The sequence below is a fragment of the Vitis riparia genome, chromosome 13, assembly GCF_004353265.1.
Source record: "Vitis riparia cultivar Riparia Gloire de Montpellier isolate 1030 chromosome 13, EGFV_Vit.rip_1.0, whole genome shotgun sequence".
Classification (NCBI taxonomy): Eukaryota; Viridiplantae; Streptophyta; class Magnoliopsida; order Vitales; family Vitaceae; genus Vitis; species Vitis riparia.
Window position 1 is genome coordinate 25,834,804 of NC_048443.1, and position 27,994 is coordinate 25,862,797.

Consider the following 27,994-nt stretch of genomic DNA (forward strand, 5'->3'; position numbering starts at 1 on the left):
GTGTTATATGAAGTCACAACCATTACATCCAAAAATAGTGACAAAGGCTTATCAATGATTTATTGAGTTTATGATGTATGAAAATTCTTTACCGCATCCAGTAAAGATATTGTTTGGTTTGTGGTAGTTGAACTAGTCTGAGGCAGAATTCTAATAGGTGATTCTTTCCTGGTGGCCTTGTTTGTTCTCTTTCTGGTCAAGGTTGGTTGATGTAAGATAATTACTAATAAATTTCCAAGGTATTAGCTGATCATTTATGAATATGACCAAGTATATGAAAAATCTAATATCGACTCATAACTCCTTTATTAGAAAATGATGATAAAGGACCACTCTATGGTTTTAATAAGTAGGTCCATTTGATATATAATAGAATGTTATATGCTGTTAGTAAACATATTGTTTGATTTATGTTAGTTGAGCTAGTCTCTGGAAGAATTCTAATAGGTGTTTTTTATTTTCGTGGCCTTGTTTTGTTTTCTCTTTCTGGTCAAAGTTGGTTGATGTAAGCATAATGACATTAATTTCCTTGGTGGTTGGTACTCATTTGTCTGAATGTGGACAAGTGGCAAGAATTGGTCATGACTCTACATAAGTCTACATAGAGAAATTTGATTTTTTTTTTTTTTTTTCTTCCAAATGTAGATAGCTAAGTAATATTGAACATGGATATGTCCGGGATATATTTGACTGAAAGAAGCTCTAGGCTGGTTATGACTTGTTTTAACAAATTTCCTTTAATATTTGATTTGGTGATACATGCATTAGTAAAAGAAACATCCATCAGAGTAGGATGTCAAAACTTGAAATCCATTAAACACCAGCAGTACTATAGCATTTTTCTGACAAAACTTAGGAGGGAATAAGGTCTATTTGCCTCTAGTTCGGGTTTGCCCGTGCCAAATTAATGTTAACATAACCGATATATGTAATATAGGATTCTCGGGGTACATTAGCTCAATGACATAACAAGTTCTTGAATCATGATTGAGCATATGGATGATAATTGTTTATAGCTAGCCAGTAAAAAGGATCATAATGGTGTATGCAAGTGTTCTGACTCCCCATGTTTTTGAATGATGCATGCATTATATCATGACTACGTTTATTCAACCTCTTGTGATATATTGAGTTGCGCAGTCCTAGTTTGGTTCCCACATTCCAATTTTGAGGCTTTGATTTTGTGTGCTTGCATATGGTTATTTTAAGTAATACATACACCACTACTTGTCCATGGGACATTAATGAGTTGGGTTATTTATCCAAAAATGGATATGGTTTGTTGGCCTAAGTCTGACTTCTAATCTCTTCTGTCATTGAGTCAATGAAATGAATGCTGATCATCTGTCCCTCTTAAGTTCATTATCATATTCCATAAAACTTTTCTTTATTTTTGTTCATAGTCAATTTGAGGCTCCTCATATGATGATGTGACCCATATGCACCTTCTCAGTTTCTAGTTATGGTGTAGGGGTAAAACCTCCATGCCCTCATATTAATTTGCTATTATTTTTTTCCCTTTTTTCCTGAAACCACAGTGAACAGCAACAAAGATTAATCTGGAGATGGTGAGTTGGGAAAAAATCACTTAGGTTAGGTTTGGTTCTTGGGTATACTAAGAAAAAAAAATGTTAAAGAAAATGATGATTTTCTCATATTTGATTGCCATATAAAAAATATCAAAGAAAATCAAATATAATTAAAATTGTATTGAAACTTATATATTTTTAAATTATTTAATCTTTATATTGAAAAAATAAAATAAGTTAAATAAGTTTGAAGTAGCATGGAAAAATAATTTATTGATTTTAAATCTATTTTTTATCTTCTTTCCTTCTATTTTTCCTTTATATTTTCTTTTTTATTTACATAGAAACTCTTTTTATTTGTTAATGAACATCATTCGTGAAATTATGTTTCTTCTCCAGCAGTTTTTAGTATTTGTGAATGTTGTTCATTTGTAAACTGTGACTCTCTCTCTCTCTCTCTATCTATCTATGTGCATGGGAAGCTTATGGATTGTCTTAAAGTGTTGAGTTATGATGACTTTACCCTAAAAGATGAAAAGTTATATGTCAATAAGTCATTCAGTCATGCCTGCTGGTTTCTTCATTCGTAAGCAGCATGGTTTCTTCATTCATAAGCAGCATGGTTTTGGGAAAGCTGCTTACTTGTAGGAGTTTTTCAAGGAGATGGAAATTGTGTCATAATTAAATGGCGTGGAGAGAAGCAAATAAGGAATCATCCATTCGCCACTTAATGAGGGGGCATAGAGGGGATACCTCTTCCTTGGAAAGAGCTGACAGAAACCACAGAGATAGACAAGAGCGGCTTAGCTTTGTACACTACTTTCATAGAACAGAAGAGGATTGGTCGAAGATCAGTGAGAAAAGGGCCTAGCTAAGGCGCCCCTTATTGAAAACTAATTGAAAACTAGGACGTAGAAGAGGATCCTACTCCTTTTGGTAGGCACAATGGTATACTATTCTGGAATCAGGAAATTCAGATTCAGCTCTTTCTTGATAGATCTTCTGATTTTTCTAAGAAATATCGGCTACGTTTTTCTGGCTGTCAGATTTTGTATCACCATTGCTGTGTGATTGAATTCACTTTTCTACTCTGATATCACTATCTCATTCTTGCTTAGGAAAAGAAGTTCCCCAATCCCAGTGTCCCAAAACTAGTAATATATTTGGATGATCGTGCAATATCTGTGTCATAGTAACGTCTGGGATTGTTTTTTCTCTCGACTAGCTGATCTGCTGATTTCCAAATTGAGAAATGTAGATGAAGAGTACACTATTTTTGGATCATATAAGGACATTGAAAATGCCTCTTTACATGATGAATGATAACATATATAGGTGGCAGCTAGCCACTAAATATGCGATGGATTAGGCATTGGAGAGATGTGATTTAAACTTGAATTATTTCCAAAGTGATGGGTGAAAAGGAAAATGAATTCACAACATACATGACCGGCTGCTGAGCCGGATTTTTCGATATTCTAGCTCTCTGCGTTTCTGCTCCTAGCATGCAGGTAGTTCCAATGGGGACCTCAAGCAGCCATGGCCTGTAGGACTGTCAACTACCAAGCTTGCTTATGTAAACCGTTTGCCTGTTTAACATATTCAGTACATGGGTTTGAGGATGTGTTTTATAACTTGGCAGCTGGTCCTTGGCTTGAAATTAAGCTCCAGTACTGAGTGTAAAATCAGGTGACTCATTGCCTGAAACCCTACTTGTGTTGGTTTGCTTGTTTTCCATTAATGGCAATCACTAGAAGATGTGGTTTTATCAAATGTTATTGCTCAACTAGAGTATCTTATCAAGCTACTATTCAATTCATTCAAAAAAAAATTAGGTTGTCTTTAGTAAGGGCTTTTGAAAACAGTTTTAAAAAATAGTTTTTGAAAACAATTTTGAAAAATAGTTTTTTAGGACAGTTTTTATAAAACAAAAATTGGTTTGAAAACTTGAAATGTTTTTAATATTTTTAAATATGTTTTAAAAATAAATTTTGTATTTAATGTTTTATTTTTAATTATTATATATTACTTTTTAAACATTCCTTAAAAAACAACGAAAAATAATTAAAAAATATTTTTTGAAAACACTATAATATAGTTTTTTTTATTCCATAAATGTTCTTCCTTTTTACCCTTTTCACATCCCAATAATTTTTTAATTTAATACTTTTCAATGGGTATTTTCAATAAAAAAAAATTTATAAATACTAATGGATAAATATAAATAATAAATGATTTTTGTAAGAAATAAATTCAAATTATTTTTAAAAAAAACTATTAATATAAATAAGGTAAGTTAAAATGAATCTAAAAGTATTTTTCAACGTGGCTCTTTTATTGAAAAATGCTTGGAAGAAGAGATGTAATTTGGTTTAATAATTAATTGGACAAACTTGCTAACAAAGTCCTAGTGTTTTTTCAAAATACAATTTATTGGTGAAATAAAAGAGATAAGCTTTCACGTAAAAAATTTTGTGTCCAAAAATTGGATTTTAATTAAAATAAAATAAAATGATTTTTTTTATATAGTCCTGTAATTAAACGATTAAGATCAATTTAAATTATGATCATAAGCAAGTGCATAAATATACTGTCAGCCCAAGGGTTCTCCTAATAAGGTTTTGATGATAACAAATCATGGTAAAGTTATTGATTAGTTTGAATTGTAAAGAATATCAGGTATTAATTTTGAAATTCATCAAAGGACCTAATGGATACAAGATCAAGATGTTTTGAAAACTTTTAATCATAGGAAACAAATGTAAAATAAATGCATGGGTGCACTTAGGTTTTACATATCATTTCATACATTTTTAGAAAACTCGGCTTATTCTTTAAAGTTACAATCTCATTAAAACCCGAGTTTTATCAAATGAACCTTAAGCAAAACGTTTCAAAATTGGCATATTAATTTAGCTAAAGACCTTGCTTAAGTGTTAGAAAATAAAAGAATAGAAAAAGATAGGTTTTCGGGCCCAAAAGGTTGAATCGGTCGAGACTTTGGCTAACCGGCTCAATCGACCAGGGAATCAGTCAACTAGTTCTCCTTGCCCGATCGAGGTTCGGTCGAGGAGTTCTAAAAACACTATATCTCATCCAGTAGCCTTCCTTTCTTGGTCGACCTCCGATCGAGGTCCGATTGAAACAATGGTAACTTGCCAAAACATTAAATGTTCCAACAACTAGCGAACCAGTCGACCCCCAGCTCGACCGGTGAGGTTGTTTTTTGTTTTTCTTGGCTCCCGAGGTTAGAAACCTATAAATTGAGAGCTCCACTTCATTTATGATATAGAGAACACTTGCATTTAATTGTCTACCCATTTGTTCTTGCCTTAAAAACTCTCATTGCTTTATTGGTGCATTAAATCTTCACTTGCATATCTTTTAGTGCACCCTTGTGAGTCATCATAGCTTTGATTTGTATTTGAGTCATTATTGAGCTAGGTTGATAGAAGATCATTCTTGTAAATTGAGTGTTAAAGCCTTCAAGTGAGTTGAATCTTGAAGAGATTGTGTAAGAGCCTATTGGAGCCGGAATCCAAGTGTAAAGAAGATTAGAAACTTGGTTGAAGTTTTAAGTTAGTGGAATCCTCACTCGGTTAGGACCTTGAAGAGAGTGGACGTAAGCAAGAAAGTGTCGAACCATTATAAAATTTGAGTTTGAATTCCCTAACTTTATCTCATTATATTTGTTTCTATTGTGTTTGAATTTGTTGTGTTGAAAAAGTTTTTGAAAAACCCAATTCACTCCCCTCTTGGGTATTTTTCTCATTTAAGATTAGCCTTTATTTTCTTAATTGGTGTCAGAGCTAGGCTTCTTGTTTAAGACTTAATCGTCCAAGAGGAAATGGTTATTCCATCAAGCTCATCTCACACTGAAAGTTTTGCAAAAAATAGAGCTCCATTTTTTATGGGAACCGACTATCCCTATTAGAAAACTAAAATGACTTGGTATTTACAATCAACCAATTTAGACGTATGGGACATCAGTGAAGATGACCCAACTTTTCCTACAAAACTAGTTGATGGAGTTATGGTTCCAAAACCCAAGCAAGAATGGAATGAGTTTGATATAAAAAAATTTCAATTAAATGCTAAGGTCGTTTTCACTTTGCAATGTGCTATGGATAGAAATGAATATAATAGAATATGTTAATGCAAATCGGCTAAAGAAATTTGGAGATTACTTAAAATAACTCATGAATGAACAAATCAAGTGGAAGAGTCAAAAATCAATTTACTTGTTCATAACTATGAATTTTTTTTATGAAAGAAAATAAGACTATTATTGAGATGATCACTAGGTTCACCGACATTGTCAATGGTCTTGAAGTTTTGGAAATACCTACAAGGAATTCAAAAAGGTGATGAAGATCTTGAGGTCACTCCCATCAAAGTGGTATATAAAGGTCACCGCAATTCAAGAAGCAAAAGACTTGACCAAGCTACCTACGGAGAAGCTCATAGGGCTATTAATGACATATGAGATCAATTTGGCAAAAAAGCTATGACAAGGTGAAGACAAAAAGAAAAAGAGCATAGCTCTCAAAGCTACAACTAAGGAAGAAGAAGATGTTAAAGAAGAAAAACTAAATGAAGAAGATGATTGTGAAACCAATGTTTGGTTAATTTCGGTTTTGATGATAACAAAATAAGGTTTAGAACTAATGATTATATTTCAAATGTGATTAGATAAGACGATTTTCAAAGTGGCAATCACAAAAACAAATCAAGCCAAGGAGAAATCATGAAAAAGAATACTACCTCAAAGATAAGGTTTTTCAAGACCTAAGTTTCATAAGATCTCTTTGTAAGGTTGTTGGTGCACTAGGATTTTCATGTATTACATTCTTTACTTATGCACCAAAATCATCAAAGAGTTATTTTGTTTTAAATATTTAAAAAATTGGATGATTCATGTTTTCAACTAAAACCTTCTGTCAAATGTTTTTCGAACTTGTTTTAAGTTGAAAAAGTTGGTTGTTGATCAAAAAACGGCTCAACCGATTGAACTGGATGAGGAACCGGTCAACTACCAGCTCAACCAGTTGAGGGGTGCAAAAAACCTTCTCTTTCTTTCAAAATGGTTGTTCAACCAGATGAGGAACCGGTTGACCCACACCTCAATCGGTCGAAGTCCAAAGGTTACCTGTCAAACCTTAAATGCTAACGGCTAGTCAATCGATTGACCCCCAGCTCGACTGGTCGAACCCCCAACGGCTAGTTTGACTTTTTTCCTCTATAAAAAGGCTCCAAATCTTCATTGTTGAAAAGCACAACCTTCCCAAACCTTTCTTGAATATATTTGAGCCTTAGAAGTGTTGTGAGTGCACCATTGTTTTAAAACTTGCATATTTTTAGTGCACAATTCAATTCTAGTTTTCTTGTATCATTTGAGCTTAAAGTTTTTGTATTAGGATTTTGTGAGATCAATTATTTGTATATCTTTGAGATGAAGATTCTCAAGTGTGGGGTATTGCTTGAGAGGTTGTTCAAGAGTGTGGTATCTTTTGAGGATTGTAAAGGGTGCTTGGAGTCAAAAGTCCAAGATGGTGGATTGGAACCATAATCCAATTGTATTGCTTGAAGGCTTGGTTTGGAAGCCTTGAATTAGTGGAACCTCAAGCTTGGGATTGAAGCTAAAGGAGAGTGGATGTAAGTCGGGTTGCGCCGAACCACTATAAAATCTTGTACGGTTTGCATTATCTCTTCCCTGTTCTTTTAACTTATATGCAAATTGTCTTTATATTGTTTTATTATATACTTTCATACAATTGTATTTTATTTTCACATATTTTAAATTTAAAAAAAAAAAAAAAAACCATCACTCTTTTCAACCCTCCCTCCCTCCCTCCCCTTCTCCTCTGGGGTGGTTACCATAGTTTGGATTAGTCTAATTTTTCTAACAATTGATATAAGACCTAGGTCTCTTGTTTAAGACTTAATAGTATAAGAGAAAATGGTTATTCCATCAAACTCATCTCAAATTGAAAGTTTTGTAAAAAATAGAGCTCAATTTTTTACGAGAACCAACTATCCCTATTGGAAAACTAAAATGACTTGGTATTTACAATCAACCGATTTAAACATATGACACATCATTGAAGATGACCCAACTTTTCTTACAAAACTAGTTGATGGAGTCATGGTTCCAAAACCCAAGCAAGAATGGAATTAGCTTGATAGAAGAAATTTTCAATTAAATGCTAAGGCCATTTTCACTTTGCAATGTGTTATGGATAGAAATGAATATAATAGAATATGTCAATGCAAATCGGCTAAAGAAATTTGGAGATTGCTTGAAATAACTCATGAAGGAACAAATCAAGTGAAAGAGTCAAAAATCAATTTATTTGTTCATAGTTATGAATTATTTTCTATAAAGGATTTTGAATCTATTGTAGAAATGTTTTCTAGGTTCATGGTGATGGTGAATGAACTTGAAAGCTTAGGAAAGACCTACACCGAAGTAGAGAATATCATGAAGATCTTAAGGTCTCTACCAAAGAAATGGAAAACAAAAGTGGCGGCTATTCAAGAAGCAAAGGATGTTACCAAGCTTTCACTTGAAGAACTTATTGGGTCACTCATGACTTATGAGATAAATTTGAACAACCATCAAAGAGTTGAAGAAAATAAGAAAAGTATAGTTTTTATGGCTTTAACAAATGATGATGAAGAGGAAGAGAGTGAAAGTGAAAGTAATGAAGACTCCATCCATGGAAGAAGAATGCACAAATGAGGATGTCAACATGTACTTTATGACTTTGGAAGAACATCAAGATGAGGTAAACTCCAACTCTAACCATAATGAGTTTCAAGATGTACTTCAAGAATTATATTTTGATCTTGAAAAACTTGATTCAAAAATGTCTATCTCAACAAAAATATTTTTTGTCCTCAAAATGAGCTCAATGAGTTTAAGGAAAAATTTGAAAATATTGAGAAGACAAAAATCTCTTTTAAAAATGAAAATGAGGAATTGAAAAAGAAAAATGAATGGCAAGTCAAAAGTGCATTTTTTATCAAAAGGGGCTAGGCTACAAGCCTTTCAAAAATAAAAAATATTTTAAAAATTATTTTATAAAGGAAGCCTCTAGTTTTTCACCTTCAACTATTTGCAATCTTTGTGGAAGAGGAAGTTACATTAGTGATTTTTGTCCCTTAAGAAAATTTTCTCATGTTCTTCAAAACTCTAAATTATTTTGGATTCCAAATGAAAGAAATACTAACCCTCTAGGACCCAAAAATATATGGGTACCAAAGGTTACTTAATTTATTTTGAAGGGATCCATGAAAGAAAAAGGATATGCTTACCTTGGAAAGAATGCATTGATAATGGTATCCCTTCTAAAGCTTAATTTGCAATATCATTTTATCATTTTGCAAACACTTGGTATAATTCTTGTTAATAATATAACATTTGGTATCACATGCTTGAATGATCATATTTGTTAAACCAAGGTTTGGATTAAAAATAAGATTTTTTAATATACACCTAGGTAAAATTGAATGATCATATGCTTGTATGCTCTAATACTGTTATTCAATGCATTGCAAAATTTATTTTGGGAATGCCTCTAATAAGTTCATTTTTGTTGAGTTGGGAAATGAGGTTCATGTTAGTATGTCCTAACCTCCTATGCCACAACCAACTTTGATCAATCATGCTTGAAAAACATCTATCATGACCATCATATTTTGAAATATTTATAGCATAAACATTATCACATCTATAACCCATGAAGATGATTTTATCATTTTGAATATCCTTGATGATGCAATGAGATGCTTCAAAAATCACTTTAAAACTTTTGTCACAAAGTTGACTAATGCTTAAAAGATTATGTTTTAAACCATCTACTAATAAAACACTTTCAATAAGAGAGGTTGTGTCATTACCAATGTTGCCTTGACCAATGATTCTTCCTTTTGCATTGTCTCCAAAAGTAACATATCCTCCATTTTTCTTTATAAGGAAAGCAAACTTGGATTTATCTCCGGTCATATGTCTTGAGCATCTACTATCCAATAACCACTTATCCTTCTTTGAATCTTACAATATAAAACTTAAGTTGATTTAGGTATCCATATCCTTTTGGGTCCTTAAGGGTTAATGACCTTGGATTTTTCAATCCAAACTTTTTTAGCTTTTGCATTTGAATTCTTTTAAGAACCATTTCTTAAAGGACATGTACTACTAATGTGTCTTTCTCTTCCACAAAAGTTGCAAGTAGTGGAAGGACTTGTACTTGTAGATTCTTTTACAAAATAGTTTTTAAAATACTTTTAATTTTTTGAAGATTTGAATCCTAGCCATTGTTTGTCAAAAACACATTATTGGCTAGCTAGAATCATTTCAAAGATTTTTGTCCATAAGAAAATATTGAAAGAAATGAGGTCAATCATTTATTTTTCTTTCTCAAAATCTCATTTTCTTTTTTCAAGACGAGTTTTAGAAATTTCAACAATTGAAATTTTTTTGTTTACTTCTTCAAGTTGTTGAATTTTCTTCTTAAGATAAATATTTTTCAAACTAAGTTTTTCAAAATCCTCATACAATTCTTCAAAAACATTATGCATATCTTCATCACTAAAGTTAGAGTTTACCTTATCAAGTTCATCTATTGCCATGAAGCACATGTTTGCCACTTCTTTATCTTTTTCTTCTTCAGTTGTGAAGCTTGTCAAGTAGGAAAGCAAATCAAAAACGAAAATTTCATTTCCACATTTAGACCTCTTGAGTTGTTGCATATGAATTTATTTGGTCCTTCTAGGACACCAAATCTTTGAGGAAAATCTTATGCATATGTTATTGTGGATGACTTCTCTAGATACACATGAGTCTTGTTTTTAAGTCAAAAGAATAAAACATTTTATGAGTTTTCAAAGTTTTGTAATAAGGTTCAAAATGAAAAAAGGTTTTACAATTACTTGTATAAGAAGTGATCATAGGAGAGAATTTGAAAATATTGATTTTGAATAATATTGCAATGAGTATGGAATTAACCACAATTTTTTTGCTCCTAGAACTTCTCAACAAAATGGAGTAGTTGAAAGGAAAAATAGAAATCTTCAAGAAATGGCTAGAACCATGCTAAATGAAAACAATTTACCAAAATATTTTTGGGTCGAAGCAGTTAACACTTCTTGTTATGTTTTCAATAAAATATTATCGAGACCCATTCTTAAGAAAACTCCATATGAGCTTTGAAAAAACAAGAAACCCAAGATTAACTATTTCAAAGTCTTTGGGTGCAAATGTTTTGTATTAAATACCAAAGACAATCTTGGAAAATTTGATGCAAAATCTGATGTTGGAATTTTTCTTAGTTACTCAACTTCAAGTAAAGCTTTTTGAGTTTTTAACAAAAGAACCATGGTTGTAGAGGGGTCCATCCATGTTATTTTTTTATGAATCTAACAATTCTTTCCAAGAAAGAGAAAGTTTTGATAATGATTTAGGTTTGGAGACCTCCATGGGAAAATTGCAAATTGAAGATAAAAGACAATAAGAAGAAATTGGAGAGGATCCCAAAAAAGAAGAATCACCATTGGCCCCCCTCCCCAACAAGTGCAAGTGAATCAAGTCAAGACCTTCCTAAAGATTGGAAGTTTGTCATCAACCACCCACAAGATCAAATTATAGGTCAACCATCTAGTAGGATAAACACTAGATCATCTCTTAAAAATATTTGCAATAATTTTGCTTTTATCTCTCAAATTGAGCCTAAAAATATAAATGATGCTTTAGTTGATGAAAATTGGATGATTGCTATGCAAAATGAGTTAAATCAAGTTAAAATAAGTGAAGTATGAGAATTAGTACCAAGACCTTCAAATGAAATTATTATTAGAACTAGATGTTCTTTAGAAATAAAATGGATGAAAATGACATAATTATTAGAAATAAAGCAAGATTGGTAGCCCAAGGTTTTAATCAAGAAGAATTGATAGATTATGAAGAAACCTTTGCCCCCGTAGCTAGGTTGAAAGCCATTAGGATGCTACTTGTCTTTGCATGTTTTAAATATTTTGTTTTATATCAAATGAGTGTGAAAAATGATTTTTTAAATGACTTTATAAATGAAGAAGTATATGTTGAACAACCACCCGGTTTTCAAAATTTTAACTTTTCTAACCATGTTTTTAAACTTAAAAATGCACTTTATGGATTGAAACAAGTATCTAAAGCATGATATGAAAGATTGAGTAAATTTATTTTGAAAAAGGGTTTTTAAAATGGGAAAAATCAACACAACTTTTTTCATAAAGACCAAAGAAAATGATATGCTCTTAGTTCAAATATATGTTGATGATATCATTTTTTGTGCTACTAATGTTTATCTTTGTGAAGAATTTTCTAAGTGCATGCATAGTGAGTTTGAAATGAGCATGATAGGAGAACTCGACTTCTTCCTTAGACTTCAAATCAAGCAACTAAAGGAAGGAACCTTTACTAATCAAGCAAAGTATATAAGAGATCTTCTCAAAAGGTTCAACATGGGAGAAACCAAAACAATGAAGACTCCAATGAGCTCATCCATCAAGCTTGATAAAGATGAGAAAGGTAAATCTATGTATAGAGGCATGATAGGTTCTTTGCTATATTTGACAGCTAGTAGACCCAACATTATGTATAGTGTATGTTTGTGTATGCTTGTGTGCTAGATTTCAATATTGTCCTAAAGAATCTCACTTAAGTACCGTAAAATGGACATAAACTTATGGTATTCTAAGAGTGATAACTTTGAATTAATTGGATTTTCGGATGCCAATTTTACCGATTGTAGGGTTGAAAGAAAAAGCACTAGTGACACTTGTCATTTCCTAGGACATTCACTTATTTCATGATATAGTAAGAAGCAAAATTCGATAGCTTTGTCAATGGTGGAAGCCGAATACATAGCAATCGGTTTATGTTGTATACAAATTATTTGGATGAAACAAACACTTAGTGATTTTGATTTATCTTTTGAGCATGTTCCTATTAAATGTGATAATACTAGTGTCATAAATGTATCAAAAAAATATCGTGCAACACTCTAGGGCTAAGCATATAGAGATTAAACATCATTTTCTTAGAGACCATGCACAAAGGGTGACATAACACTTGAATTTGTAAGCACAAAATATCAACTTGCCAATATATTTACAAAACCTCTTAAGTAAAAAACAATTTGTTGATATTAGAAGACAACTAAGGGTAATTTCTTTATGATCTAATGATTGCTTAATGAATTCTTGATAAATATACCTTCTAATTGCATGAATTTCATGTCAGATGCATCATATAGACATATACTTAAATAAATGGTCAAATTTTGACCAAAAATCAAAATTCCCTTAGCATTGAGCATAAACAATTGGGGATTTCAACTAAAAATGACAGGGGGATCAAAAAACGAGAAAATGCACAAAAGATGAAAAGTTAAACCCGTTGACCAGGCGATCAATTGGACCAGGACCGGTCAGCTAGTTCGTCGGCACTAGGGATTTAAAAAGACTCTCGCGCGTCGTTTTCTCCAATATTCTCATCAATTTCTTCACATTTCGGCTTCTAGAGATCAGTTTAAGCAAGGTTTGGACCGATTGAAAGCTTTGAATTGGATTTTTTGGAGGATTGGACTAGGGTTTCGGTTTTGGACTGCACTTTCTTCCTCCCACACGCCACAACCAAGGTTTTCTTATTTCCTGTGCACCTAGGGTTTCAGTTGTGAGTGATTCTCTCTCTACTTGCCTCGTATATTTTATTTCTTTCTTTTTCATGGCTCCTAGGAGAGAGTCGGCTGCTTCTAAGGCACAGGGCAAACTTCCAATTGAGTTGTCTCAGCCCTCTCAGTCGGAGGCTCGCCAAAAGGTGAGGTTTGACACCGCCTTATTCGGCTCCGTGGAGGACTACCAACGGTATAAGCAAAAGTTTGCTAAGAAGAAAGTAGTTCCAGGGAGAAATATCAAATTCTCCCAATTTTAGCATTTCAAATTTGAGTGACTGTTCAGTAGGATGGGTTGGCTACCCATGGTGACGGTTTTGAAGCCTATTTTTCCGACATTGGTGCGAGCGTTCTATTCGAGGACGACATATGGCATTGGTGGCCCGATTATTTCCATCATTAGAGAGGTCGAGATCCGGTTGGACCCGGAGAGCATCTACCGCATTTTCAATATTGCTCCAATTGGATTCAGGGTGTACGAGTCCAAGATTTGACCCACTATGCTGGGTTTCGAGCCTAGAAAGGCCATTAAGAGGATGTGCGAACTTGCAGACACCCAGGGGATGGGCAAACCATCGGCCCACAGTTTAACCGTAATTAGCAGAGTACTACACCACATGATTTGTTCTATCCTACTACCACGAGGCGAACACCGAGACAAGGTCTCCTATTATGAGGCATTCATCGGGGACTTTAATCTGATGGGGAGACAGATTCACGGGGTATTTGATGATGATGCACATGATCTCATGTTGCAAGAGCACGACCTGCGTACTCACCTATGACTACTTCTTCACTAGAGTGTTCAAGGATGTCAAGGTTGATTTGAGCAAAAAGACAAATTTTGAGGTCCCCAACATTTATGATACATATGGTGAGCAGTCTTTGGGGTGGATGAAATTTGAGAAGACCCTCGATGGTTCTTGGATTAGGAGAGTAGAGAGACCACTAACATAAGCCCGGGGACAGGGACAAGTGTATCCTGAAGTAGAAGAGGAGGCTAAGATACAAGAGATGGAAAATAAAGTAGACCCTCAGAGAGGCTTTCAGTAGAGAGAACCCGAGCTTGACATTCTTTCACTCCAGTCAGAGGGTATTCAGTTTAAGGCCACATTTTCTGAGCCGATGATGTCTGAGATGACGATGTCTAAGCCGACTTTCACAACGGGACCATCTTCTCAGCCATCATTCACTGAGCCTCCTCACACAGAGATACCACCTCATCAGGCACCTCATGCTCCTGATCATGCACCTTGGATAGATCTATCTACTTAGATTAGCTCTCTCGGCACTCACATGGAGGAGCTTGCAGTAGTCAATGATACTCGATTCGACTCCATGGAAGATTGCATGAATCAGTATCAGACTGACTTCACCTCTCAGTTTGAGTATTTGCGGCAGGGATTTGAGCGTATGGAGGCTAGCATGGATCAACATCAGGCTGCGTTTGAGCATCTCTAGTAGAGGATTGAGCGTTGAGGGTCGCCAAGAGAGTCAGCATGAGGAGATGATGGCTTACCTACGCTCCGTATTTCCACCTCCACCTCCTTAGCCTTGATTTCATAGAGACCACATTTGTTTCTTTTTTATGTTGCCAAAAGTGGGAGAGATATTTAGGCTCTAGGAGACTTACATGCATATCATTGTCATATCTTTTGTTTGGATCATATATATGATAGGCTTATATGTTTTGTGTACATTTGACTTATATATGATATGCTATATGTTTCATGACTTACACTGTTTCCTATTGAAATTTTGCATGTCTTAATTATCTTTGTTTTAACTTCATAAATTTTGATTAATTGATCCATGATTGGTTTGAGGGGGAGATTTTTCTTCTCCTAAATAACCAAGGTTTGTTATCATAAAAAATGGGGAAATTGTTAGCCTAAGGGTTCTCATAATTAGGTTTTGATGATAACAAATCATGGTAAAGTTACTAATTAGTTTGAATTGTAAAGAATCTCAGGTATTAATTTGGAAATTCATCAAATGACCTAATGGATACAAGATCAAGACATTTGGAATACCTTTAATAATAGAAAACAAATGTAAGATGAATGCATGGGTGCACTTAGGTTTTATATATCATTTCATGCATATTTGAAAAACTCGGTTTATTCTTTAAAGTTACAATTTCATTAAAAACCAAGTTTTATCAAATGTATCTTAGGCAAAACGTTTCAAAATTGACATATTAATTTACCTAAAGACCTTGCCTAAGTGCTAGAAAAGAAAAGAATATAAAAAGATGAGTTTTCGGGATCAAAAGGTTGAACTGGTCGTGGCTCTGGCCAACCAGCTCAACCAGTCAGGAAATCGGTTGACCGGTTCCCCTTGCCCGATCGAGGTCTGATCGAGGAGTGTTAAAAACACTATCTATCATCCAGTAGACTTTCCTTCCCGGTCGAGGTTCAATCGAGGTCTAGTTGAAGTAACGGTAACCTACCAAAGTATTAAATGCTCCAACGGCTAGTGAACCAGTCGACCCCCAACTCGATGGATTAAGGCTACTTTTTGTTTTTCTTAATTCCCGAGGTTAGAAAACTATAAATTGAGAGCTCCACTTCATTTATGATAAAGAGAACACTTGCATTTAATTATCTACCCACTTGTTCTTGCCTTAAAAGCTCTCATTTCTTTCTTAGTGCATTAAATCTTCGCTTGCATATCTTTTAGTGCACTCTTGTGAATCATCTTAGCTTTGATTTGTATTTGAACCATTATTGAGCTAGGTTGAGAGAATATCATTCTTGTAAATTGAGTGTTAGAGCCTTCAAGTGAGTTGAATCTTGAAGAAATTGTGTAAGAACCCATTGGAGCTGGAATCCAAGTGTAAAGGACATTAGAAGCTTGATTGAAGCTTCAAGTTAGTAGAACTCTCACTCGGTTAGGAGTTTGAGGAGAGTGGATGTGGGCAAGGAAGTGTCGAACCACTATAAAATCTGAGTTTGAATTCTCTAACTCTATCTCATTATATTTACTTCTATTGTGCTTGAATTTGTTGTGTTGAAAAAGTTTTTGAAAAACTCAATTCACCCTCGTCTTAGGTGTTTTTCTCATTTAAAATTAGCCTTTATTTTCTCATATACTCTTGAAATATAAGTGCATATAGGAAGTTGTCTTGCCGAGATCTATCTAGTTCTATATATTTTTGAACTCCTTCCATTTGAGATTCAATTTGAATAAATTGAGGGTATTTCTTGGGTTATCAATACGATTTTAGCATGCATCATAATTTTAAACATAAGTTTATTTAGATCATGAAAAATACTTATAAATTATAGATGAAAATAGGACCATAAAGGGAAAAACATAATATTAAAAAAGTTTAAATTCATATTTTTCTACTCTATTTTTTAATATATTCTTTTTATGTATAAAAATTAAATTTTAATTATATCTTATTTGATCATCACAATCAACTAGAATTCCATGTTTTTTCTCATTCATCTCATACTTTCTATCCTCTTATATTTTCCATGATTAATTAAGCTTACAACTACGTTTGTTTTCTAGAAAATTTGAGGGAAAATGGAAGGGAAAGAAAAAAAAATTAAAGGGAAATAAAAAATGAAAAAAAATAAAAAATAAATTCAAAGTCAATAAAATATTTTTATATATTTCTTAAAATTCATTTTATTTATTTTTCTTAATATTTAAAATCCATAATTTTTTAAATAATTTTAATTATATTTAATTTTCTTTTATATTTTCCATAATGAAACCAATTATGAGAAAATAATTTTTCTTAATATTTTTTTATTTCTTTAATACTTTTCGGGACAAAATATGCCCTAAAAATTTTATTACATAAAAAAAATAACTTCTTCTATACCTTTTTATTTTCTTTTTGGATCATTCAAAATCTAATTTTTTATTATTATCAAACATAAATTTTTGGAATGAAATATATATATATATATATATATATATATATAAAATATTTTATAATTCCTTTTCGGGTGGAGCCAACTTCAATAAAAATCTCTTGATTAGATTCCTCTAATGTACAAAGGACAAGTAATCCCTATAAAAATTAATATAAGGATAAAAAGTAAAAAGAAAAAAGAAAAAAGAAATCTTATAATAGCAACTTTGTAACAACCCAACAAAGGTATATCCTGTCTTGCTTACATAATTATATAGTTTTTTTTTTATAGATAATATTAATAAAATATTAAAAGCATGAGAGAGATTATAATTAAGATTTATTTAAATATGAAAAAAAAAATGTGAAGCTGCATGAAAGAAGTGGTATGTTAGATATTAATTTAATAAAATACTTTACAATTTTATTTAATTTTTAATTTTTAGTTATTTAATGTAAAAATGAACAAGAAGAAATTTGTATGTCCAGGTGGTGAAAGTGGGAAAAAAGAGAGGTGGTATGGAACGTGAGATAGTAAAGCAAGGTGGTATTCAACTTTAAGATATGTTTAAAGTTAGTGGGCGTTTAGTAAATCAATTTAATACCTTAAAGTAATTTAATAATTTAATTTAAGTTATTAAATAAATTAAGTATATTTGGTTAATTAGTTTAATGATATGACTTAAAATAATTTGAAATAATAAGTAAGAACAAATAATTTATTTTTAAGTTCATATTTTTATTTTATATTTTTATCTCTATTTGCCCTAATTACTTCCATAATCTTCTTTGTTATTTCGCAACTTCCATTATTGTTTAACCTTCATTTCCCTAGTTATAATCTATTAGGATCAATATGTTAATTTGATAATTTTTAATAAGTCTTAAGTTAATTTTATCAAATAACTTTAATACTTAAAATAAAAAATAAGTAATAAGTTTTAAGCCAATGACTTAAATATAATTTAACTTTAAATCAACTTAAATTATTAAGTAATAAGTATTAAGTTTTATCAAATAATTTTCCTAAATCTAATTTTATTCCATTTATAATTATATAACAAGTGGAATAATTTCAGAAAAGGAAATAAAATCTTAGAGAATTTATATTTATATATTATCCATTGAAATTACTTTACATATCCCCTTAAATTATGATTCTTTTTTTTTAAAAAAAACATTGAAATGCTCTTACAAATCAATATCTCATCTTACTCTTCTTTTTCCTTCACTTTTTACTTTCTAATGTCTTAATATCATTAACAAAGTAAAAATATATATAATTTTAAAAATTATTTAAACTTAAAAATCTTTAGTAAATTAAAAACCATAATTCTATCGAATACAATAAGAAACTTTCAATATATTTAAAATAAAAAAGACTTCTAAAACGAATTTTAAATTTAAGATTTCACTTAAAAATTTCATAAAAATTAATATTTTTTAAGTTACTTTAATAAAAAGTATTCATAAAAAATTATATAAATAAAAAATATTAAATGTACCCTACTTGGATAGAAAAAAAATTCAAAAATATTGAAATTAGTTTTAGAGTCTATTTGTAATGATTTTAAGAAGTATTTTATAGTTAAAAATTGTTTTTTTTTTTCAAAAAATAGATGTCTGATAAATTTTATGAAACACTTTTAAAAATTCAAATAATAATTAAAAAATTATTTATAATATTTTTAGGAGAAATATTAATAGATAATTTTTTTAAAAATATTTTAAATAAAAATACTGTCAAACGCACTTTTAAATTTATTTTAAATATTTTATTTTTAATAAAGAAGTTGTCTGAGTCAAGATTTTTGTCATGAAGTGTTATTTTCAAAAAAAGAAATTAGAGAAGAAGATGGAAAAAAATATGAAAAATAAAAATAACATTTTAGGTATATTAAAACTAATTCGATGAACATATTAAAAATAATTATGTTTTGAGTGGGCATAATAAAGTTTCAGAGCAAGGAGTTAGCAATCTTAGTAGGATTAGAAGACAAAAATACCCTTTCTATGTTTTTTTTTTTCCATATTTTTCTATTTTCTCTTCAAAATCTACTCTCTTTTTTATAAATGTTATTGTTAGAAGACAAAAATACCCTTTTTTATTTTTTTTTCCTTTTTTTCTATAAGTGTAAAAAATAATTAAAACAGGGTTTTTCTGTAAATAAAATCATTATTTTTTTGTAAGTATAGGATCATATATATATTTTTTAATATAAGTGTCAATTAGATATTTTTGAGGGATTATTTCGTCCGTTTGATAAATATATTTTTTTATTCTGGTTTTGGGTTTATGAAGGCCTTTGGTCGAACCTAGGGTTTTTGAAGGATTTATTAAATTGAAAATGGTGGAAAGAAAGTAAAGAAGAGAGAGAAGGAGAAAATAAGAGGGAAGCAGACACAGAGAGAGTGTCCAAAGAATTTTTTTTTTTTTTTTTCTTTTTCTCGTCGAATTTTCTCTTTCTTTTTCTAGCTTCTCGTCTTCTTGATCGTATCTGAGAGATAGCCGAAGACGCAACCCCGCCGCCAAACTGAGTGAGGGTGAGTACATATCTTAGTCGATCGCCGCTCGCCAACGTCGCCAAGATCAACCAGCCGGTGCCGAAGGTGCTGTTTATTCCCATCCTCGCTGCTACGGTTTACTGGAAGCGCCTTGCAGTTGAGGTGATTTTTGTTTTCTGATTTTTTTTCTTTGTTCTTTGTCTTTTGTTTTGGCTGTCAATTCAAGTGGGAAAGGGTAATCTATAATAAAACAAAATTCTATGTTTCTTCAAACAGGTTGAGGAAAGGAAATGGCGGCTGCCTGTGAAATTACAGCAACCGAGTTTTTGTGGGTATGTTCCACGGCTAAACTCTGTGCTTGTGCGTAATTTACATGCTTTGTTGGGAGGTATTCTAAATTGGGTTTCTATTTGGATATTTTCAGGGTACCCGAAGGCAAAATCTGCTTTTGCAGAGGAACTCCCATGCGCAGAAAAGTCGTTTGCTTTGGGGTACATTCCATGTGCGAAAACCAAAACTGGGTCTATCTAATAGAGGTACTTCACTGAGGTGCCGCGCCCAAGCAAAGCCCAGAGCTGTGGTTTCTGGTGGTGTTACCAGTCCGCTGGATGAAAAATCAAACCTTGTTCAAAAGCCCACTGCAGAGGTTATACATTTTTTTCGTATTCCATTGATCCAGAAGAGTGCGACGGCTGAACTTCTCAAGTCGGTTCAAACGAAAATCTCGAACCAGATTGTTGATTTGAAGACTGAGCAGTGTTTTAATATTGGGCTTGAGGGAGGGCTGTCAGGTCAAAAGCTTTTAGTTCTCAAGTGGCTTCTTCAAGAAACTTATGAGCCTGAAAATTTGGGGACAGAGAGCTTTCTTGATCAGGAGAGGCGAGATGGGATCAATACGGTGATAATTGAGGTTGGACCGAGGTTGTCTTTTACTACTGCATGGTCTGCTAATGCTGTGTCAATTTGCCGAGCGTGTGGGTTGACAGAGGTGACCAGAATGGAACGATCAAGGAGGTACTTGTTATATGTCAAGGCTGGTAGTGCATTGCAAGATCATCAGATTAATGAGTTTGCTGCTATGGTCCATGATCGGATGACCGAGTGTGTTTACACCCAGAAGCTCACATCTTTCGAGACTAGTGTTGTTCCAGAGGAAGTTCGGTATGTACCTGTGATGGAGAGGGGGCGGAAGGCATTGGAGGATATTAATGAGGAAATGGGTTTAGCATTTGATGAGCAAGATTTACAGTATTACACTAGGCTGTTCAGGGAAGACATCAAGCGGGATCCTACAACGGTGGAATTGTTTGATATCGCACAATCTAACAGTGAGCATAGTAGGCACTGGTTTTTTACTGGGAAAATTGTTATTGATGGGCAACCAATGAGTCGGTCTCTCATGCAGATTGTGAAGAGCACTTTACAGGCAAATCCAAATAACTCTGTCATTGGTTTCAAGGACAACTCTAGTGCAATCAAGGGCTTTCTTGTGAAACAATTGCGACCAGTTCAGCCGGGTTTAACATGTCCCTTAGACACAAGTATTCGTGATCTTGATATTTTATTTACCGCTGAGACCCATAATTTCCCATGTGCAGTGGCGCCTTACCCTGGTGCAGAGACTGGTGCAGGGGGCCGCATTAGGGACACCCATGCAACAGGAAGGGGGTCTTTTGTTGTTGCTGCTACAGCTGGTTATTGTGTTGGGAATCTTAATATTGAAGGATCTTATGCTCCATGGGAAGATCCATCATTTACATACCCATCCAACTTGGCTTCACCTCTTCAAATCCTCATTGATGCTAGCAATGGCGCGTCTGACTATGGGAACAAATTTGGAGAGCCCTTGATTCAAGGCTATACCAGAACTTTTGGAATGAGACTTCCAAGTGGGGAAAGACGGGAATGGTTAAAGCCAATCATGTTCAGTGCAGGGATTGGGCAGATTGATCACGTCCACATAACAAAAGGAGAGCCTGATATTGGAATGTTAGTAGTTAAGATTGGAGGCCCAGCATATCGCATAGGAATGGGAGGTGGAGCTGCATCTAGTATGGTTAGTGGTCAGAATGATGCTGAGCTTGATTTTAATGCAGTACAGCGTGGAGATGCAGAGATGGCACAGAAATTGTACCGTGTTGTCCGAGCTTGCATTGAAATGAGGGAAGATAACCCAATAATCAGCATACATGACCAGGGTGCTGGTGGGAATTGTAACGTCGTTAAGGAAATAATATACCCAAAGGGTGCTCAGATTGATATTCGGTCAATTGTAGTTGGTGACCACACAATGTCTGTGTTGGAGATATGGGGTGCAGAATATCAGGAGCAAGATGCAATCTTAGTGAAGCCTGAAAGCCGCAGCCTATTGCAATCAATCTGTGAAAGAGAAAGGGTCTCTATGGCTGTTATTGGAACAATAAATGGTGAGGGACGAATTGTTTTAGTTGATAGCAAGGCTATTCAAAGATGTCATTCGAGTGGACTTCCTCCACCTCCTCCTGCTGTGGATCTTGAGCTCGAGAAAGTACTTGGGGACATGCCTAAAAAAGTCTTTGAATTTAAGCGGATTGATCATGAACGAGAACCACTTGATATTGCACCTGGGATCACTGTAATGGAATCTCTGAAGAGGGTACTGAGACTTCCATCAGTCTGTTCAAAACGCTTCTTGACAACAAAAGTTGATCGGTGTGTAACAGGTCTTGTGGCACAGCAGCAAACTGTTGGTCCCTTGCAAATCACCCTTTCTGATGTTGCAGTCATCTCTCAGACTTACACTGACTTGACTGGAGGTGCATGTGCGATTGGGGAACAGCCAATCAAGGGTCTGTTGGATCCAAAAGCAATGGCAAGACTGGCTGTTGGAGAAGCATTGACAAATCTTGTTTGGGCAAAGGTAACTGCTCTATCTGATGTTAAGTCAAGTGCGAACTGGATGTATGCTGCCAAACTTGAAGGCGAAGGAGCAGCCATGTACGATGCTGCTATGGCTCTTTCGGAAGCAATGATTGAGCTTGGTATTGCTATTGATGGAGGGAAGGACAGTCTTTCCATGGCAGCCCATGCATCAGGTGAGGTTGTCAAGGCTCCTGGAAATCTTGTAATCAGTGTTTATGTCACATGTCCTGATATAACCAAAACAGTGACCCCGGATTTGAAGCTTGAAGATGAGGGAATTCTGCTTCACATTGATTTGTCAAAGGGAAAGCGGCGGTTAGGTGGTTCTGCTCTAGCTCAGGTTTTTGATCAAGTAGGAGATGAGTCTCCTGATCTTGATGATGTTCCTTACCTTAAAAGGGCTTTTGAGGGAGTTCAGGAGCTCCTTGCTGATGGGTTGATCTCTGCTGGTCACGATATCAGTGATGGTGGACTGATTGTATGTGTGCTGGAGATGGCATTTGCTGGGAATTGTGGTATTGCCTTGGATTTGACTTCACATGGGAATAGCCTCTTTGAAACACTATTTGCAGAAGAACTTGGCCTTGTTCTAGAGGTTAGCAGGACAAACTTGGACATGATAATGGGAAAGCTTCATGGCGTTGGTGTTTCAGCTGAGATCATTGGACAAGTAACTGCGACTCCCATGATAGAATTAAAGGTTGATGATGTTACTCATTTAAATGAGGACACTTCTTATCTTAGGGACATGTGGGAGGAAACCAGTTTTCAGCTGGAAAAATTCCAAAGATTGGCTTCTTGTGTGGATTTAGAGAAAGAAGGGTTGAAGAGTAGACATGAACCTTCATGGAAATTGTCCTTCACTCCTGCAATTACAGATAAGAAATATATGACTGCAATTTCAAAACCGAAAGTGGCTGTGATTCGAGAGGAAGGCAGCAATGGGGATAGAGAAATGTCTGCTGCATTTTATGCTTCCGGTTTTGAACCATGGGATGTTACCATGTCAGACCTTCTCAATGGAGTCATCTCTCTGCAGGAGTTCCGTGGGATTGTGTTTGTAGGTGGTTTTAGCTATGCTGATGTACTTGATTCTGCCAAAGGTTGGTCGGCTTCTATACGATTCAATCAACCTCTTCTACATCAATTTCAAGAGTTTTACAAACGGGAAGACACTTTTAGTCTTGGGGTTTGCAATGGGTGTCAGCTAATGGCCCTGTTGGGGTGGGTCCCTGGGCCCCAAGTTGGGGGTGTTTTTGGCAATGGTGGAGACCCTTCACAACCAAGGTTCGTCCACAATGAGTCAGGAAGGTTTGAATGTCGCTTCACAAGTGTGACAATAAAGGACTCTCCTGCTATAATGTTCAAAGGAATGGAGGGCAGCACATTGGGTGTGTGGGCTGCCCATGGTGAGGGAAGAGCTTATTTTCCTGATGGTAGTGTTCTGGATAGTGTGATTGATTCAAATTTGGCCCCAATTAGATATTGTGATGATGATGGGAAGCCAACAGAAGTCTATCCTTTCAATCTGAATGGATCTCCCCTAGGAGTAGCAGCGATTTGTTCTCCGGATGGGAGGCATCTTGCTATGATGCCTCATCCAGAGCGATGCTTCTTGATGTGGCAGTTCCCATGGTATCCGAAGCAGTGGAATGTGGACAAGGCAGGCCCCAGTCCTTGGTTGCGAATGTTCCAAAATGCCAGGGAGTGGTGCTCTTGAGGAGTGTCTGTTCTTTTTCCTTTCATTCTTTTGCGATAGTTTTCTGCTTTGATTGGTGATTAATTTTGCACTTCTCCTGTTTCTGATGTGCAGAAGCTTGATAGCTGGAGAGGTAAGGTCTTTTGTTGTCAGTGAGAAGGCTAGCAGAGCTTTTGGAGGTTAGGGTGCGGATGTGGTCCTTTCCCTTTTAACCTATGAAATTTTGTTTCGTAACTTTATTGGCTGAAAGCACAAATAAAAGTGGAGTGTAAAACGGGTATTGGAATTTTTCTTATAGTGTTGTGGTTTCCCGTCCACTTATAACTAATGATATGTGAGGAACTTCAAATATTTATAATGGGAACAACATTTTGTTTGAACTTACTTTTTGATAGTTCGATTGCATGAAGTTGTACAATCTGAAGCAACGGGGTACATACTTTTATGTTTAGCGTACATGATAGTGAGCTCTTTACTGATTACATTGATACACAATGAGTGAAAATTTCCATTTCAGTGAATTAGGTGAAAGAATGATCTCTGTTATTTCATGACTGATATTGTCTTATATCTGCCTTTGAAAGGTGCATTGGTTTATTTAGGGAATCCTCTCAACTTTCCATAAAGCATGTTTTCCTGTTTGCTAGATTGCTGGATTTCCTACCTTTTATGTTGAGATATGAGAGTATGCATTTAAAACCTGGCAATATGCTTCATTTTCTTACTCTTAGCTGGTGTCAATAGAAAACTCCGATCATCCCCATCAAGATTTTGCTGATCAGAAATTCTGTATCAAAAACTATGTGGTCACCAAGTAGAATAGATAGAAAATTTTGGGTTGGTCCTTTGTGGAATACAATGACGGATGACTATCTTTTTGATAAGGTTCATCATCTCCAGTGAATTTCCAATACCACAATGGATATTAACCAATGTAAAACTTTGCCTCTTTGCAGCTTTGCAATTCTAAAGAGTGTCAGCTGGCTTATCGGTGAAGACTTAGAGCAATTTTAAAAGAGTACTAAGATTAAATCTTTGCTCATCTATTGTGAAGTTTGATTGCAAATAAGTAAAATAGTGGTTCAATTTCCTAGTTCTTTACATTTCTCTAGATTCATCATTCTCAGTTACTGCCTTAATCTTAAATGTGCAATTTTTATTTTCCCTTCCCTGTAAATTGTCAGGTGCCAGAACTTTTATGAGTGTGAAGGGCAAGAAAAAGTTTTCCTCCTGATGTGATGCTATGAGATATTCTAGGTGCTCGATTGCTTCTTGCTGGCCTAAATAAATATGTTCTTTGAGCATACATGATGGTACATTTGAAAGTCAGACGCATGATTGTGAAATTTGTTTGAAGTGAATTGTTGAAATCTACCTCATTTGGTTTTCTGGTGTCTTTAATGGTGTTGGAATAATTTATGAAACAAGGAGAGCCAACTTTACCTATTTTGTTTTCAACTGAAGACAGTTTTGGTAGAGGAAAGCATTTATTCTGTTGGATGTTGGTGATACTGTAATATCGGTATGCTATGTTATTCTGTAATTTGAAGACTATGGTATATTGACATTATTTGAGTAAACTGCCCTATCGAGTGGAGTGGTGGTGCTGTGTGTGTTTAATACTATGTTACTCTGAGAGTTTGTCATCAACCATAGCCATGGAAAAAGGTGACGACTTGCAACTCCAGTAAAATCTGCAAAGAACAGAGTATTCAATCCTACATGGGGTTTGGTCTTGGTCCACTGGTTGTTGTTCCCACAATAAGCTAACCACATTGATTCTGATTCTCTCTTGGCTTCACTTTCTTGGTGCATTTCCTTAATATAGGAGGCAAGGTGGTAGTAGTAGGATTGGTAATAATATTGAACTAATGAGGGGAGGTAGATGTTGGTTTGCTGTGGAATTGAAGTCTTTCCAAATCTCGGTGGAGGCAATCGGTGGGAAGCTATGAGGAATCATCTTGGTGGGAAGCTACAAGGAATCATCTTGGAGGGGAGCAGGGGTTTTTCCTCTTGGATTTGGTTTGAGGATTTGAGTTTCAGCTGTTTGTTGGAGGGAGGAAAGGGTTGGGAGATTTGTAAAATGCTGGGAGGATGAGGGAAGGAAGTTTAGGATGGAAAGGCGTGCAAATGAGGCGGGTAGGTTCATCCTATGTTCCGTTCTTGATCTGGAAGCAAAAAGGTTTTATTTAGTTTTCCTTGAGGAAAAAGGGATACTTGGGGGTTAGGCCACTTTGGCTGAGAAGCTACGTTCTCTTAGTGTTGGTACCCCTGTTGAAGCCAAGGTTGGTTCCAGCTTTGCTTGTGACAGGGTTGTTAAGAGTGGTGGAAGCTAGGTGGAGGATGAGAAAAGGTCATTTGTTGATGTTGCTAAAGCAAGGAGAGGAAGGTTAGGAGCTGTGATTTGGCTTCAGCTTGGGGGTAGAGAGCTGAGAAGTAGGGAGGAGCAACTAGGGCATTGTTTGGTTGGCCGGTGGGGAGAGGTGTCAAATTCGATTTCCGAATTGGCCATGTTAAGGAGTTGGAGGGTGCGTCATTGGAATTTGAAGGGGGATTGAATATTATATTGGGAGGTGTGAACATTCTATTGGAGTTCAAAGACACAAAGGAGGCAAAGAGAGTGTTGAAAGAGGGATTCGACGCTTGAAGAAGTTATTGCATCTGGAGAGATAGGGGACGGAGGTAGGATGTTATTGAGTAGGCGAGCATGGCAAACAAGTTTGGGTAAGGGTAGTGGGTCTTTCGTTACACTTTTGGAATCAGAAGGTGTTTAGAAAGATTAGGGACCGTTGTGGGGATTTTGTTGTTATGGATGAAGGCACAACTCATTTTTCATAGCTTTAATGGGCCACGGTCTTAGTAAAGCCAGATGGGGAAGACTCACTTGGGTCGTTACAGTTGGGTGTGGGTTCCTCATGTTTTGTAGTACAACTGTGGTGGGAAGTGCCACTATGGGTGTTGGTAGTGGTTGAAGCGCAAGAGTGAGATTCGAAGGTTAGGAATGATGGAGGGGAGGGTTCGCTTGTGGGGAGTAGTGTGGGTCTTACGCGTTCGCCTTTGCAGTTTGATAGGGGTGGCGTGTCATGTTCAAGTGGTGAAGTTAGGGCAGAGAGGATGTGAGGTTTTGATAGTGGTTTAGGAAAAGATTTAGGAAAAGGTGGGAAAGAGAGAGTAGGTGGAGGGAGAAGGTATGTTGTGGGGACTTTGAGTAGGGAGGGGTTTGGGCCACGGGTGTGGGTAGATGGGCTATGAATACTTTTGCGGGCATAAGGTCTGTGTTGGACTCTGGAGCCCATGGGGTTAAAGGCCTTGCATTAGAAAGGATGGGTTTGTAGCCTAGTTGGGGCCTCGGTTGGGTCGTGCTTTGATGGAGAAAGGGGGTGGTGGGCCTAGTTTAAATGTTGAAAAGGGCCAGCCTAGTGGTATTGTTTTGGAGCTAGTGGGTTTGACCCAGGTCAGTGACTGCAGGAGTTTAAGAGAGGTTAGGGCTTTTGGGGAAAGTGTTTTCGTTAAAGAGTGGATGGCTGACAAAGAGGTTTTTGGTGGCATGATGATTGTAGAGGCAAAGGATTTATGCTTGATGGCTTGTCATGTAACTCTAACTGATTAATTCCTTTTGGAGGAAGCTTCTTGGTGCCCTTTTTCTTTGCCTCGTTCTTTTTGCGCCTTCGGGGGTTGGGTTTCTCCTTTTCTTCTTTCTCTAGGGTGGAAAAGGTGTTGGTTGTTGCTGGTATGGGTCATGACGCTCTCATTGGGCCGATCGATAAGGAAG

At 35.1% G+C, this 27,994-nt stretch overlaps 1 protein-coding gene across 1 annotated transcript; it reads left to right on the forward strand.

Moving 5' to 3' along the window:
• Positions 1–19,509: 19,509 nt before the first annotated feature.
• Positions 19,510–24,680, forward strand: LOC117929267 (probable phosphoribosylformylglycinamidine synthase, chloroplastic/mitochondrial). Its single transcript, XM_034849540.1, has 4 exons — positions 19,510–19,784; positions 19,899–19,954; positions 20,047–24,248; positions 24,337–24,680. The coding sequence occupies exons 2-3, from the start codon at positions 19,913–19,915 to the stop codon at positions 24,241–24,243; spliced, it is 4,239 nt and encodes a 1,412-aa protein (XP_034705431.1). The 5' UTR covers positions 19,510–19,784; positions 19,899–19,912; the 3' UTR covers positions 24,244–24,248; positions 24,337–24,680.
• The last annotated feature ends 3,314 nt before the right edge of the window (positions 24,681–27,994 follow it).

What these genes read in the sequence shown, in the direction of transcription:
- LOC117929267 (XM_034849540.1), top strand. Translation starts at nt 19,913, where the DNA reads ATGGCGGCTGCCTGTGAAATTACAGCAACCGAGTTTTTGTGG. An exon ending in CAGCAACCGAGTTTTTGTGG is followed by an intron (nt 19,955 to 20,046) that starts GTATGTTCCACG and finishes GGATATTTTCAG; the next exon opens with GGTACCCGAAGGCAAAATCT.